General features: G+C 42.5%; 1 protein-coding gene across 1 annotated transcript in view; it reads right to left on the reverse strand.

The window, feature by feature from the left end:
* Nucleotides 1-354: 354 nt before the first annotated feature.
* Nucleotides 355-16,457, reverse strand: part of LOC111228956 (potassium/sodium hyperpolarization-activated cyclic nucleotide-gated channel 2-like) — a 28,017-nt gene continuing 11,914 nt past the window's right edge. Inside the window, exons 4-8 of the mRNA XM_022755080.1 lie at nt 13,747-13,965; nt 3,099-3,245; nt 2,504-2,744; nt 2,247-2,411; nt 355-1,763 (exon numbers count right to left, since the gene is read on the reverse strand). Coding sequence (XP_022610801.1) covers nt 814-1,763; nt 2,247-2,411; nt 2,504-2,744; nt 3,099-3,245; nt 13,747-13,965 — 1,722 coding nt within the window. The 3' untranslated portion in view covers nt 355-813. The remainder of the gene's footprint in view (nt 1,764-2,246; nt 2,412-2,503; nt 2,745-3,098; nt 3,246-13,746; nt 13,966-16,457) is intronic.

Here is a 16,457-nt window from a genome sequence, read left to right on the forward strand (position 1 = left end):
AAACTCACGCACACAAACTTACACCCACATATATACATACACACAAACCAAATATATGGCTTCTAACGTTGAATCAAGGCAGTTAAATAAATGGCATTTTCTTCTATGTTTCTTTTTTAGTTGATACAGACACAACCAGACTTTGTGTTCGAGCTCAACTTTGGTTTGGGTAGATACAATGAATATAATATCCTTCCGTACTTTTTTCATCAACTATTTACACATCGATGTAAGATCGACCAGCGGTCTAAAACACTATTTTCACTACTATTTTAAACAATATGAAGAGCAATGTGTTCTTTTGCTACGACAGCTTATACAGAAAAATTACACTCAAAACACTTGTTGAACGCTTAAAATGTCATTGTCATTTGACCTCAAGTCCCTGATTTTCATTTTTAAGTCCAGCTCCTGCTAGATTGCATTGCATGGATTCTACACAGTATGCAATAGTTACATTAATCATACTTTTCTTCATATCTTTACAGTAAAGACAGCGATATACAGTAGGTGTTTGGAAGCAGAGTGTAAGGGGTGATACTAAGACTAAAGGTGCTGGCACAGTAGACTAGACCAGTTCAACCTTAAGTTATATTAGTTTAATTGTATAGACTCCTCCTAGCCAAAGTGTCTCAAGACTTTGAGTTGCTCTTTTCCTTCTGCTGACACCAGCACACAGTGCATCCAGGTCAAATGACTGGTGGCAAGGGCGGTAGCTGATTGGTCATTTAGCAGGCTGACAGATCAGCTGGACTGACCTAAAACAAACAGATTCTCCTACAAAAAAGGCCTCTTTCCTGAACTCTACCAGGGTCACAAGTTGGAAGACAGCCGGGATCTGGCAGAGTCTAGCTCTGGAAGGCTGACAATTGAATCTTTCTTGGGAACTCCAGAGTCTGGAGGTCCTGATCCAGCAGCTGCTGCTACTGCCCCCATTCCAGCAGGTCCACCGGGAGGCGGTGTGGAGGCAAAGGCCACCCTCTGTTGAGCTCCTGCTGATCTCCCCACCCCTGAGGTCCCAGGCAGGCCCGGGTGAGGGGGCTGAGGGGGGCCGATGGAGGTGTTGGAGGTGCGGGTGGAGGGCGGAGGGCTGGGGGCTGCAGAGGCAGCTTGTGGTGGTCCGTCCTGGGGGAGTGAAGGCTGGGAGGCAGACAGGGCCCGGGTATCCTGGCTCAAGGTGCCTGCATGAAGGGAGTGGGTGCTCTTGTGTGAGGCAGGCCTCTGCTGGGTCTGTGTGGGGCTGGGTGCATGGTGCTGTACTAGGGACAACTGGGACCCAGAGGGTCCTGCGCTCGCCATGTACTGGAAAGTCCGTCCTGAAGCTGCGAGCGGGCTTTGGACAGGAGGGCTGGAGATTGCAGATCCAAACGCCCCTCCGAGCGTCTGAGGTGGTTGAGACTGAAGAGGAGACATGGAGACTGGGCTGGACAGGTTCTGCATCACCTGGAACCTTCGCACCATACGAGGAGACTGCAGAGTCCCGGGACCCACCAATGGACTTGCCATCTGAGGGCAGAAGCTCATGGCCACAGCCTGCTGGAGGGTGGCGATAGCAGAGCCCGTCTGCGCCTGACCAGGGGGAGCAAAGATGCCGCCGATGGAAGGGGTCATAGACATGGCCCGCGGCCGCTGCAGGTCCACCAGTTTCACCATCTCACGGTCGTACTTGACAATCTCCTGGATCATCTCATTCTCCCGGTTGTTAAAGACACCAGAGTTGAGATCATGCTGAACCTTGTGCATCAGGATGGAGTTCTTTTTACCTTCAGAGACGAATCAGTGGATTGATTATTAAAGAGCAGAAAAGATGAAGGACGGGGCAGGGAGGACAAAAAGCAGAACAAAGCATAAATATGTGGAAAAAAGGATTTGGAAAAAGAGAACAATACAAGGTAGATAAAGCATGTGATGTCCTTCAGCCCAGGTACATCCTCTAGCAGAACAAGCCCGGAGGAAAATGGACGTGTCACCCTGTACTCTCATCTACTGTTTCAGTGTCCTGTGTCATTCTGGTGGAACAGCACAGCTCATTTTACTGCCTATTTCAACATTAATATTGTGGAAACATTTCCTGAGCACAATATCATTTTTGTTTTCTGTAATTGGGCTTCATTTCAAAGTGCTTTGCGTATCTCTTTAAAAGAGTAGTATGCAGAGTTGTATAGTTAAATAGTTGTGTACAATGATCCTGTATTGCTAGTCATATGTTTGACAGTGTAAATACAAATTTAATAATCATTTTTTACCTATGCGGTCTAGACGGTCAATGGCAACAGTCTCAAAGGCTCGTCTCATCATGGGATACTCTTCCAGCACCTCATTGAAGTGGTCAACAGAGAGAGAATAGAGTCGACAGTAAGTCTCTGCTCGTACGCTGGCTGTTCGCCGACCCCTCGTCAATAAACAGATCTCTGAAACGAGGAAAGAGAAAGTGCAAAAGTTTAAAAGAAGAAAGTCAAAACAACAACAAAAACGAACGAGGACGCTACACACTGTCGCCTACCTCCAAAATAAGAGCCATCAGAGAGTTTCATAGCTAGGGTGCCCTTGGTGATGACGCTGCAGACTCCATGCTGGATGAAGTACATTTTCTTTCCAATTGTCCCCTCCCTTATAATGTAGTCGTGTGGCTGGAACACCTCAAAACGCAGCTTGGTCAACATGGCCGTCACGAAGTTTGGCTCTGCGTTGGCAAACAGCGGCATGGACGCCACCAGCTTGCGACAGTTGAAGTTGACAATTTCCTAAGAAAAGACACATTGTTTGGTACATACTGCACAAGAACAGAGGAATATGTCAATGTCCAAGTGCAGAGCTAGACTGAGGTGACCTTCTGCATGCATGAATGAAAGTCAAAGTATAAAAGAACATCTTGTACGCATATGTAATAAACAAACTACAAAATAAAAGTTGAAACCAATTTTATGTTTTTGTGTATTTTCAAAATCAAACATTACCAAAGGGAAGATCACAGTGAATACAGTACATCATTTAAACTGTCATATACAAAAACAATCTCATAGTACATTGTCAATATATCTTAACGTAATAAAATTACAAGTAGGAAATTGAGTGTCTTATCTGTATTATGTGTTTACCTCTCTGAGAGGCTCGCTGAGTTCTCCCAGAATGCTCTCCTCATCAAACATCTTGCCCTGGTATCTGTGCTCATAATAATCATGGATTTTCTGACGGAAGTCGGCAGGCAGCTTGTGGAAGGACATATACTGCTCCACTTGTTTGTACTGAAAGGGAGTGGGATGGACAGAGATAATGGTCTGTTAATGCACTGCATATAATGATTTTAAAAACATCTGCAAGAACAGTTTTTATTAACCCACAGTCAGCAATGTTAGCGAGTGCATTATAAAAGCCTAAGCAGAGATGGGGGCTGGTGATATTTTATATTTTTCTATGCAAATCCTGTGAAAACACACACAGAAAAAAATAATACAATTGATCCTCTGAATATTGCCTGTGTAGCTTAAGCCTGATATAACTCAAACCTCTGTGTCATAAAGCTGCATTCTAGTCCAAAAACTATTAAAAACACATCAATGAGCCACAGCATTTAGCTTAATCTGAGTCAGTCCCACAAACAGCAACCTATTGTTGGCAAATACTCAATACAACACTAAATGTGTAACTCTCTGCGGCTGAAAATAGTCCCGAAAAATGCAATATCTCTTCTCATTGGAGTCATGTTTGCTAAAAAAAAAAAACCCAAAAAACAGGACTGATAGACGCCTTCTTTGTTTTAATATTTTCAAGCCAAGAAAAAAAAAAAATATGAATAAAAAGACAAAGCCAATCACTAATTTTGACAGCTGTACATTTATGCTACAGATGGTTACACGAGTTATAAACAATCTGTCTACTGTGTATATAGTTATTCACATAGCTACGGCAAGTATGCAGAGGTTGTTGTATGTTGTCTTTTTTTTTTTTTTCTCATGAAGCCACTTCAAAAGCACATAATCTTTGTTTTGATGTTTGGGCAGCAGTTACTCATTTGTCTTTTGAATTACACTGATACCCTGACTCAGTTGCCAGTCTAATACAGCAGCCCTGCGATAGATCCTACCTTCATGAAGGCTTTAATGTTCAGTTTATTGTGAAACGGCTCAACTTTATGGTCACTTTGGAGGCTGTAATTTATTGTACTGTTGACTTATGTTGTATTATCCTCAGAGGTTTTTCTAATATTTTATTCTAGCACAACACAATTCAACAGCACAACAAACTCTTCCTGCACAACAGCTGCAGCTTATCAGTGACAAGAAACACGTTATCTTATTTGAGAAAAATGAAACAGTATTTCTCTCGTATTTCTTCCAGTGAGTCAACAAAGACAATACAAACAACCACACAGAACAGAGCAAGCTCACGCCCTTCAGCTGTCAACTGAAATGAACACACTCGTTCTTTGATCAGTGCTGCCTAGAAGTTGATCAATGCCAGATCAATAGAAAGTGAAGGGTCCAACATGGCAACAACACAAACAATCAGCTTCTATTGTTGAGATATGCTAATTGCAATCCATACCAAAGTGACCACTGAGAAAGCGAAAAAAACTACAGGGCCGGGCTGCAGAGCAGGGGAGTGATAGATGTGGCGGTAAACAGGACAGACAGTAAACTGTTGAGAGAAAAAGATTTCTGCTTGTACTTTGCTGTCAGACTGTGTGCACTTCAGCTCAAATGGGAAGCTCGATAAGACCACAGCTCAACCTTGCACCTATAAAACTGTCCACAACACAATTTTGAGAGGCAGTGTGACACGCTCGGCAGACTGGCACATATTGACTGAAGAAGTCATCGTCCGATCTGCCTCTATCTGAACAGCCCTAAAAACTGTTCTACTGCGTGGTGGATGAAGGACACAAAAACTGTCGGCCGGCATCTAGTGACAATCCCCTGACAGTGGCTTCAGTGGGTTTGCTTCAGAGTAGACAGACTGCAACACAACTGGAAGGGCCCAGGCAGCCATGTGTCCTGTCAGAGGCCCCCCAAGCAAAACAATGAGGTCCACCTGCTCACACACTGTTACAGGCTCTGGATCCTCAAGAGCATCTGATATATTACATTGGAAATTGTTTTCTATCGCAAACAGACTGACTCGCTCTTTGTTTACAGAGAGACGCATTTGGCAAACAAAGGCATCAAGGTGTACATAACTGAATGCTTTTGTACCTAAGGAAGATCTTTGTCTCAGATCCTTGCAGCACAGGGCAACAAAACCCTCACTTTTCTTATTCTCTGACTTTATGGCGGCAGAACAGTAACTCCTGTTGAGCAGAAAATCATCCTAATTACCCTACTGCAGATAATTTTGTACTAAACTAAATCAACAAACTAAACCCCATCTTCACAATTTCAAATAACTAGGGTTGCATTAGCAAGAAACTTATTCAAACTATAGTCGTTATTCATGGTATTTAGTGCAGTCAGGAACATTTGTTACATTGTTGCCTCTGTGCTTCAGCCAACTTTTTGTTTTAACACAGTCCCTCGGTTTCAGGGGGCATAAACAAATAAAGTTACATAAACTTAAATAAGGTCTGGTTGTGAATCTTACTGTCAGTGACTGCCTGGACTCAGCAGACACTTGGCATCCTCCCTGGCGGTGCTTTGTCAAGTTTGTACTCGAGCCATTTTCACATTTTGCTTATTTCAGGTACTTTTTTAAGTTTAGTCTGGTCTTCGGGCCAGGCTCTAAATTGGACTTTGCTCACTCCTTATCGATGTGAACACCCACAAGCATCTTGAGTTGAGTGTAAAATGCTTTTTTAGGGAGACCATGATGTTAATAAGATTTTTTTTGTGTTCCGTTTGTTTGTGTCCCCCTCAGGATGGTTTGTAAAACTTTGGTGATCTCCTGACTCACAACCTGACTCATCATCTCACTGGTAAAAGTTTGCGTCTTGTGCGCTAGTTACAAAATCTTCGTATGCAAACATGGGAAGCTAAGGCGACCATGATAAACACTACCTACTAAACATCAGCATGTTAGCGTCGTCATTGTGAGCATGTTACCATGCTGATGTTAGCATTTAGCTCAAAGCACAGCTGTGCCTAAGCACAACTCTACAGAGCTGCTTGCATGGCTGTGAACTCTTGTGTTTGAATATCACCACTGAAAAGCTAAGACGGAATTTTTCATAATACTCGCATCTAGCATCTCACTTGCAGAACAGGTGGTAAGAGTAGTGCTGGATTACAGAGGCGATACACTGGAAACAAATACTTTCTGCACTGCGTGTAGGTTCAGCGTTATCCCACTAATGTTACACCACACACCGTTTCCGCAGGTGGGCCGACCATCACACCTCATCTCTCTGCACTGCAGGCAGGTTAAAAAAAAAAAAAAAAAAAAGTGTTGTCACTCTGCCCAGAAAAAGAAGGGCGTGTTTCCGGCTGATACGTCATCCACTCTGCTTCATTCTGCCACATAACATAAACATCATCTACGTCAGGAAAAGTCTCCTGGGCGGGGACAGCTGCACAGCTCCTGTGGTGCACTTACGCAACACAAAGTCTCACCTGCATGAGTAGCTCTGCTTCCTGACATCTGCAGATGGAGAGTGGCCCAAAGAAATGACCCAGTGTCACAACTCTTTACCCAGCATGTCAAAGCTAACGCTGCAGCTGGTGTGCCTTTCATAGAATAGAAGTGCTGATTGTGAACAAAGTGTAGGTGTGGGGTATTCTGGCAGGGAGGAAAAGCCACACACTCCCCGCAGAGATGCAGCGGCTGAGCGGCTGCAGTTAGACACGAAGCTCGTTCCAGCCCATTGTGGCTCGGCGAAAGTCTGAACGAGTGAGGCAGCAAAAGCCTATCTGATTGAACTTAGATGGTGGCATTTAATGACTTGACTTTGAGAGCCATGTCACAGCGCGCCGTATCGATCATCGCCGGGCCAACCTGAAATCTTTCCAGTGTCACGGAGGAGAGGGAGCACGCGTTTGGCTGGTGCATCACAGCACCCAGAGGGAACTGACAAACACCCAAATGAGATTGAAAATGACATCCACTTTCTGTGTCACTTTGATGACAGTGTGTGCGACAGCAAAACACTTCACTGACATTTTGTCATTTAAACTGCTGTTTTGGGAACTCTTTGCATTTTGTGATTTGTCATTCAGAGGAAAATTTATGGAGAGTTTTGTCTCTAACTTTGATTAAATTTTCCACTTTTTAGTTCATGAACTACTGACCCAACGCAGCTGCCAGCTTTTTATCATCCCTGCCTTTCATTTAGTTTCTTTTCCTATCTTTAATTTCCTTTCCTTTCCAATTTCTCTTTACTTTCCTTTCCTTTTCTTTCCTATCATTTCCTGAACTTCTCCGTCCCCTTTTCTTTTCCCTCCCCACCTTTACCTTTCTTTACTTTTCTGTGTTTTCCTTCCTTTTTCTTTACAGTTCTTTCCTTTGCTTTCCCACTCCTCTTCTTCTCTTTCCTTTCTCCATTCCTTTCTTTCCTAACCTTTTTTGTGCTCCCTTTCCCATCCTTTCCTTTCCTTTCCTATCCTTCCTTCCTTCCTTCAGTTCCTCACCTTTCCTTCCGCCTCCCCTCCTTTCCTCTTCCATCCCTTCCTATCTTTCCTTCCCTTCTCTTTTCCTCTCCTCTTCAGCTCATTCATCCCACAACTTCTCTCCATTGGAAATTCTAATTCGGGTTCATCCCAAACGGCCATGTGGATGTATAATTCATTCACTTCATTCGCGGCTAAATCGCCTCATTACATTATGAAGCACATTCACCAAAGAGAAGAAAATCAGATAGCAGTAAGTCAGCTTGTCTTGTCTGTCTTCAATTCAAAGATGTGTACAGAGGGAGGAACAACACACTGTGGGGTCTCACACAGTACAAAGTCTCATTAAATGAAATGAGGCTTCTAAGGCAAATCCTGTAATTCAGTCAGAGGGAGTGATGAGCAGAGAAGACTGGCTGATAAGGGTTTGCACATCAGACACACTCTTTACCAGAGCAGTGAATATCATTTGGCACAAGCGAAGGGACACTGTTTTTGTTGTGGACGTTCGTGAACGGGAATCTCTTTGGCCACTATCTTTGCAAAGTCTGCCGCGCTCTGGATAATTGAAGCGATCAGTGACAAGCAGTCTGGCTAAGAGAGGACAAATCACTGTTGTTGATGGTGTCAGTGGCACGGAAGATGGAGAGGAAGGGGGGGGTAGAAAACATCATGTTGTATCCTGTGCAGTGCCACATCATGGCAGAGAGCTCAGACTGCTGTCTGCTCTCCGTCTCGCTGAGTGAGATTAGTCTCTAAGAGAGAGAGGAGCTGATTCAGTGTAAAACCCCCTGTGAGGACATTAAGAGCTGATTATGGATGCACAAGGTGTGTTGGTGTAGAGTCATATTACTAATACACTGTCTGTTGCATGTCTTAAAGGCGCAATCCATGATCTAAAGGGAAGAATGAAAATACAAAACACAACATTGCGACCTCTTATTTTTCTCAAAATGACTGACAAGTCTTTTAATGTCATAGTTCTCCTGTAAAAAGCACATATCTCCGAAATGTCCACTCCTGATCAGCTAACAAAAACAGCTATGTTTACAGCTTCATGGCAATGCATTTTTCGAATAATATTGTGGGTGTAAATGGTTTATTTTTAGTTTTACAAGTAGGAAGAATTTCTCGTAGAAACACACTGAATCTTTCAGTTTATCAGAAAAATGTTAAAATTTGGAGACACATGATTTTCACTGGACAGCAACATAAGAACCAAAGAAAAACTAAATATAAATCTGCAGTGTTTCTAATGCTAAGACGCTTTCTTTAATAAGTAATATTTGTAAATAATAAATTAGAATAGGCCTATATTTGGATTTATGACGCACACAATTCTGGTTTTTCATTCATGACTAAAATTGCAGTTTATGTGAATATGTCTCGATTTATATTGTCAAAAAACAGGAAATAACAAATAAATGTACAAAATAAATAGCTCTGTTTCACTACAGACATGTTTGGGCATGTCACACTGAGAAAAGCATGTTAATAATAATAATAAAAAAAAAGAAACAACAGCTTTGGCTTCATTTTATGAGTAACATGTGCTCTTCCTGCAGTGATAAGTCAAAATGTCTGCTGTGCAAGAAAAGGTCTCTGCAGTGGCTGAGTGATTACAGAGAGGCACACTGTGAGCCGAACATAGTTAGCATGTTTGTCAAACGACATAGTGCACTCACCACCTACCCCTGATGAACAAGCGACGGTTAAAGGCCCTGCTGTGACAGTTCAATGATTTCAGGACCCAAATTCAGTCACTCATGAAGGCAGGTAGGTGCAGAGATGATAATTTAATGATGAAAATAAAAAAGGCTCACAGGCAGATGAGTCGACAGGGAAGGAAAAAAAAAAAAAAAAACTGGAACAGACAACAGAACTCCAGCAGGTTGGGAGGCACAAAGGGAAACACTGGGGAACAAACGCAGGAAACATAACAGACGAACTGACAAAGAATGGAGAGAATACAGAGAATTAAACACTCTAGTGAGGGGAAGACAATGGGACACAGGTGAGACTAATCAGGGTGGGGCGAAGACAGGGGTTGTGTCCGCAATCACTCATTCGTTCACCACTCCCTACTCAGGATCTAGCGAGTCCTATGTAGAGGACTACACAGTGAGCTCATCGGCAAAATGAAAAACCACTTTAAGAAGTTACTCGGGTGATTTTCTCTGCACTGTTTTCCTTTATTTCAGCTGGAGCACAATGCATGATGGTATATATTGCTTACATATGCATTGTGGGATACTATGAGTCCACTGTATAGTGTATAATAATCCTCACTCTACATTGGGAGAGCACTACAAAATGGCATGGAGTAGTGAGTGATTTCAGACACAGACAGGGACACATAAGGAAGTAATTTCAAAGTAAAACGGGACATTAGAGTCCTGAGAGTCATTCAGGGGGCAGAGCATGACACCTGCACACCTACACAGCTGTTTTCACTTGTACTGGCTAATTAGATTCCTGCTCAGGTTTAGGTTAGGCAGAGAGGTACCCAAACTTCATGAACCAGTTATAAAGGTGTAACAAGGTGCTACAAGGTTGACAGGGAGTACAGACAGATGTCAGTGAAGCACAGCACTGTACAAGCTACATTCATGTAATTTTGTTCGACCAAACTTATGAGCTGCTGAGTCAGAAAAAATTGTTCACGTCAGCCACCCCCAGAGATATCGGGAATTTCTGACAGTCAAGATATCTCTAAGTGCAGAGTCAATAGACACCATCACTGCATCTGAATACAATCCAATAGTGACACTGATACAAAAGGTATGGATCATTTTAAAAGGAGCTATACAGAATTTGTATATGAAACACTCCCTGGTTGGAATAAAGGGAGGTTTTCCTGTTCTTATTCAGCCGGTGGTGCATGAATACAGAATGAGAGCTCCAATCAGGCAAAAAAAAAGAAAAGAGAAAGCACATGTGTGAGTGGGCCATGGGTGTGAAGAGCCTTTAATGATGCACGTGTTTCTGTATGCAAGACATGCAGGTTTGTGGGTCAGATATCAGCAAACACGAATTCTGACCTCCAACTTTTCAAAAGCCTGTTGCCAGATTTCGTGATCACCAGAAATACATTCCTAAATGTGTCATTTGCATTGGTACATTCGAAAAAGCAAAAGATGACACAAGCGAGGCTGCTTCCTTGTCTGCTATGTGTCACCTCGCACTATTACTGAGTATAAATAACTCATAGGTCTCTGCACCAAAGCGACCAAGCCAAATTCTCCCTAAATTTTACCTGCATGGATTCTGAGTCTGACATTACAGCAGGGCTGAAATGGAAACCTCCACACAATGCTAGCTCGAGCCTCAGTGGGGCTGTAACAGACTGCCAGCAGACTTGTTTTGCTAACACTCACCAAATGATAAAAATGTCACTCACAGTCCTTTCTGGAGGCGTGGTGAATTCACCCAGCAGCATCAGCATCAGCCTTACTGGAATGGCTGGCACTTTTCTCCTCTGCGTGTGTGTGTGTGCGTGCGTGTGTGTGTGTGTGTGTGTGTGTGTGTGTGTGTGTGTGTGTGTGTGTGTGTGTGTGTGTGTGTGTCATGAAGCTGGTGTCACATTCATCAAAATATACACGTCTTCAGCTCAAATACTAATCCTCACAGAGCAGCAGAAAAAAACTTTGCAGTGGAAAAAAAAAACTGAAAATCTGAAAACTGGTCAGAGAAGGTGTTCTGGGGAAAGGCACTTTCCTGCCCTCAACAAAATATATATATATATATATATACTGAGATGGGGTGAGGATGCATTAGAAAATGTCTAAATATAAGTGTGTACACGCAGTTTTAATAACATATTTCTGATGTGAAAGTTTCTTACTTCCTTAATTTATCCTTAAACTCAATAAAAATACAGGCTGGTTGAGGATTATACAAACTTATTCAACTCAGTGTTCAGACTGCTTGTGGTGCAATTCAACAGGATATTTAAAACTGAGGGGAAAACAGCTGAGGAGAGGTCTCTTTCTTAGACAAAAAAATTCCTGGTAGACAAAACACAATGGGTTTCTCTCTGGCCTTTTAACTCCCATCATTCAGAACACACAGGAAAGAAGAGAGCACCAGTCAGCACTCAGCTTGCTGAATCGTCGTCTTCTAAACCATTTATTAGACATGATTTATACCCAAGCGTCCATCCACAAGGCTGAAAAAACCCTATTGGGAGTTCCACACAACTCCAGCCAGACGAACACACTCTAAAGGATGTGAAACAGACTGTTCAAATATCTCGCAGTGCACCAGGACTTGTGTCGACAACAAGGCCTTTCCGTCTCCCACAGGTTTCCCCTCCCCCTCGCTATGCTCCCTGTAGCAGCCGGTTAGCAGTAGCACTGCACCTCTCAAGGACACCACCACCAGAGAGGATAGAGAGAGGGGAAGAGAAGAAGAAAAAGAGAGAAATTCAGATCCAGAGGAGAGGAGACAGAGAGAGAGAGAGATAAGACGAGATAGAGGGGAAAATCAGGAGGAGTGTATTTAAGAGGTGGAGGGGAAGAATAAAGGAAAGAGGGGATGAGATAATGTAAAGAGGGACACTTAAAGACGCATAAGAGATGATACAGGGTGCAGGTAGAGTGAGATGCAGTGAGTGAGTGATCAGGAGGAGAGAGAGAGAGGCAGCCATGGTTGCTTACGTCACCTTCAGGATGACATTGGCAGGACACACAGGTCTGCTGCCTCATCAATTCTAGTGCTGCCCAAGGGGACATCATATCACACACACACACACACACACACACACACACACACACACACACACACACACACACACACACACACACACTCTCTCTCTCTTTCTCTCTTTCTCTTTCTGCTTCATTCTCTCTCCTCTCTGTCTCCCACATCAGCCCATCCACGCACACACACGCACACACGCTCGCCCAGCCCCTGGCGACGTGGCTCTACCTGGCCGAACACACCCGCAGCCTCTGATTGGCTGCTGAAAGCCAGCAACACTCCCCCTGCTCCCCAGCCAGCGAGACTCTGCTTGGAAACAGAGAGGCTGCGCTGTTACCACCACAGACCACTGCTGCAGCACTGCTCAGCAATGCTCCGATCCCCATCCCTGTTTTAAGAGATGTCTGATAGTCAAAGCAAAATACTGTCCAATGACAATGTATGTGAGTGGTTCAACAGGACCTGATGATGTGAAATTAAGGTCATAACCTAAAGCAAAGTGTGTTGGCTTGACCTGATGCTGTTGCACCACAGTACAGCTGGTCATATACACAATTTTACACTTTTTAAAATTCATATTCATTGTATAGAAATCGTGCATTATAGATAGATGAATAGATGAGGCTGATGTGTAGCAGCAAATATTTAATAATACAAAATCAGCTGCAGCCAATGATGAACAAAGAGAAAAGAGGAGAAAAAGAAAAAATATGCATATTTTAATGATCCGTGTCATTGTTTTGACCTAATAAGAGAGTATTAAAAATTGAAGGAGCTCTTCAACCCCACTGACTTCCCCCCAGTGAGCCAGTCCGTACAAAACTTGACAAAATTCCAGGACCCAAACTCTTCTGTTCCCAAATTTAAAATTTGTATAATTCTCTGTGAGAGTTAATGTTAGAATCATCCTCTACATGTAACGTCACGTGAAACTGTCACTCCACATTAGTTCTTTACTGTAAGTCGAGACGTTGTATACCAGCAACTTTTTAGGCTGTGCAAGTTGCTAAAAGTTCTTCATGAATAAGATATAATGCCAGTCCTCCTTTTCTGGGCCTCTCTCCTTCACCAGTCTTTGGTTAACATCCATCCATCCATCCATCCATCCATCCATCCATCCATCCATCCATCCATCCATCCATCCATCCATCCATCTACTATATGGAGTTAATCTTTGTCAATGCTTCCAGTTAACATTGCCAGCAATTAACTGGAACAGAATGCAAATCTCTAAATATAATGTATAAGTGGCTTCTCACATCTGGCTTCTCACATCTGGCCGATCCTCGATCCCATTAATAAGTTTAGTATCAGCGCTGATAATAACCTAACATCCATAAAACTTTAATTTAACTTCTGGTTGGGATCCAAAAGTTTATACAAAATACCAAATATATCAGGCTGTATTTTGAAAAATGTGCATAAAACGATGCACAAGACACTTACTTACCAATATTTACAAAAAAGTGTTGAGAACATGGGACAAAGGTGATTTAATGAAGCTCCTCACCTTTTCCTGATACTGCCGTCTGGAGGAGTCCAGGGACTGGATAAGGGCTGTTGCATGGCCAATAAAAACAGCATAGCAAGTAGCTCCTACAATCATACTCAGCATGGTGAGCCAGATATCTGATAGACTTTCCGGGGCCTGCCGGCCATAACCGATGCACAGCATGTGGCTCATTGCCTTGAATACAGCAAAGGAGTACAGCTCTGACCAGGTATCATTCTGCAGAGAGAGAAAAAGGGGAGATAAAGAAACAGTTAAAGACATCAATGTTACATAAAAGACATGTTTTGAGGGAGAGTGGTGGCAGAGAGTAGGGAACCAGAAGAAAAGCTTTGGGGACAGCGGGGTCACGGAAAAGCACTTATACAAATGAGAACTCAAGGGACAGAGCTGCATTAGAGGGGAAGAGGGAGAAAGTGGAAACGACATCAGGGGAATCCTTCGAGGCCTAATCAGTAAAGTAGAGACGGTTTGGAAATTATTTCCTCCGAGAGGAATGATAATGAGAGGTCATTAAATATGCCCTTTCAGAGCTGTGTGAATAGGAATCTACTACAGGCGGTGACAGCCGGGCAGCGGTCACCTAGCTGCCTGCCTGTGTGGAGATTCAGGAAGGGAAAACCTCAGATCGTAACTTACAAAAACATCAACGGCCATTAATCATGTCGTTGAATCAACACTGATACTTTCTCAGATGTAAATAATGGCTCATTGTTATATCACTGTAGCTTTGAGCCAAAACTCTCTTCCTCACAAAAACTGAGCAACAAGCTCAACTGACCTGACACTTTTGTTCACTACGCTTCCTTTGTTTCTCTCTTTCTTTCATTAGTGGTGACTCTGCTGACCTCGGTGTGAACAGATTGCTGATGCCAATTAATTCAAGCTGAAGCCAAAAGTGTGGATTGATTTTTTTTTTCTTTTTTGGAAATTATTCTACCAGAGAAACTAGTATCCTGTGTAATGACATTGTATTAAACTTCTGTGCATGGAAAAATTACATTAAAAAACAGCATCCTCAAAACCTCTTAGAGTCTGGTTTCAAGAGCACAAACATTTCTACGATGGCCCCCTGACACACACACACTCCTCCTCTCTAAATTTGCACCAGGCTACACGAGGTTACAGTCTGTGCTCAGATAGCAAAGGCAGTCAACTATATCCTCTCTCATAACCTACAGATGTGCATTAGCAGTCTATTAGTGCACCTGCTATTATATTATAAAACACGCTATCTTTTCCTTGGCTTATTTTCAAACTAAACTAAATTCCCCCCCCCCCCCTCTAGTCCTGTGAAAACCATCTCTAAATGACTTTTCATGAGCTAAGAAAATCCTTGTTTTCATCATTGAACCTTTTAGATAATTGAATTGGTGTTTAAAGGGTTTATTTAGATATAGAAGTAAGAACACAGGATCTTTCAGTTCAACAAAAAAATGTTTTAGAGATACATAGGTTTCATTGGAAAAGGACATGTTTAAATGCTAACAATGATGACAAAGTATTACCACTGTGTATTATTATGAAGCAGTGTAGAGCAGATTAGGCAATAAATTGATTATTAGATTGACAAAAAATGATCTGGAAACACTTTTACTGATCAGTTATTTGTTTGTTATTTATCAAGCAAAAACAGTCTCAGGTTTCCGCTTCTCACATGTGAATATGTGCCGCGTTTCTCTTTGTTATATGATTGATATTTAGATTCTTTGGGGTTTTGACGTGTTGGTCAGACAGAACAAACTATTGTAGACATCATCTTGGGCTGTGGGAAACTGTGACAGGCATTTGCAGTATTTTATGAAGAATCGAATAGATACAACATAACAGCACGTGTCTCTGTGCAGATCCATGAGAAACAACATTAAAGGGCCACAAAGTGATTAGAAGTACTTCTCCGTCATGAACAGAGGAAAATCTAGACTCCAAAAATAAATATAGCTCCACCAAGTGGGCTGAGACTAAATGGTGTATGTGAAAACAGAAAGAGAAACAGTGGAGTGAAACAGATTGAATAATAGATGAACGATGAGCACTTTGATTCTGAAATAGCACAGGCAAGAGAGAGGGAGAGAGAGACTCCGTGTCCTCACAAGTCTCAACAGCCCTCCACAGAGATTTCAGTTTGGGAACTATCCGTTGCTTTGTTGGTAATCATCGTCTCCATTAGAGGCAGATAGTCTGAAGCTGGCTGATAATGCAGGGGCTTTAAATTTATCTTCCAGTGTCTTAAAAATGCATCTGTATATATGATGTGTGGCAGACTTGCTTTGCAGCAGGCATGAATTTCATCTGTAAAAAAGGATGACCACGTGCTAGTTAAGTGATGTGCCTTCAAGGAGTGACACATTTACCCACCAAAAAAAAAAAAGCACCAAAATTTAGCTCAGGATACGAACTAAGTTTGAGAAAAAGTCAAGACAAGTCTGTAGCTATGCTAGCATCCCTGAGAGGCTCATTGTAAAGAACACCAAAATGATAGATAGAAAAAAAGAATCTAGCACAGAAGAGGGTGGTGGTGAATAAAAGTCCTTTGCAACATGTCAACACATACAGTAGTCTACTTGTGTGAGGTGGTGTAAGCAGAAAGGTCATCATGTCAAGTCTTTTGTGAGATTTTATAGTGTTGGGTGAACTAGACAGATGAAGAAATGCAGTCTTTATTTTTCATTTCATTTTCACATTTAGGCATAAAGTATGTTTCAGATAAT

The sequence above is a fragment of the Seriola dumerili genome, unplaced genomic scaffold (assembly GCF_002260705.1).
Source record: "Seriola dumerili isolate Sdu_G_001 unplaced genomic scaffold, Sdu_1.0 BDQW01000226.1, whole genome shotgun sequence".
NCBI classification, from domain to species: Eukaryota; Metazoa; Chordata; class Actinopteri; order Carangiformes; family Carangidae; genus Seriola; species Seriola dumerili.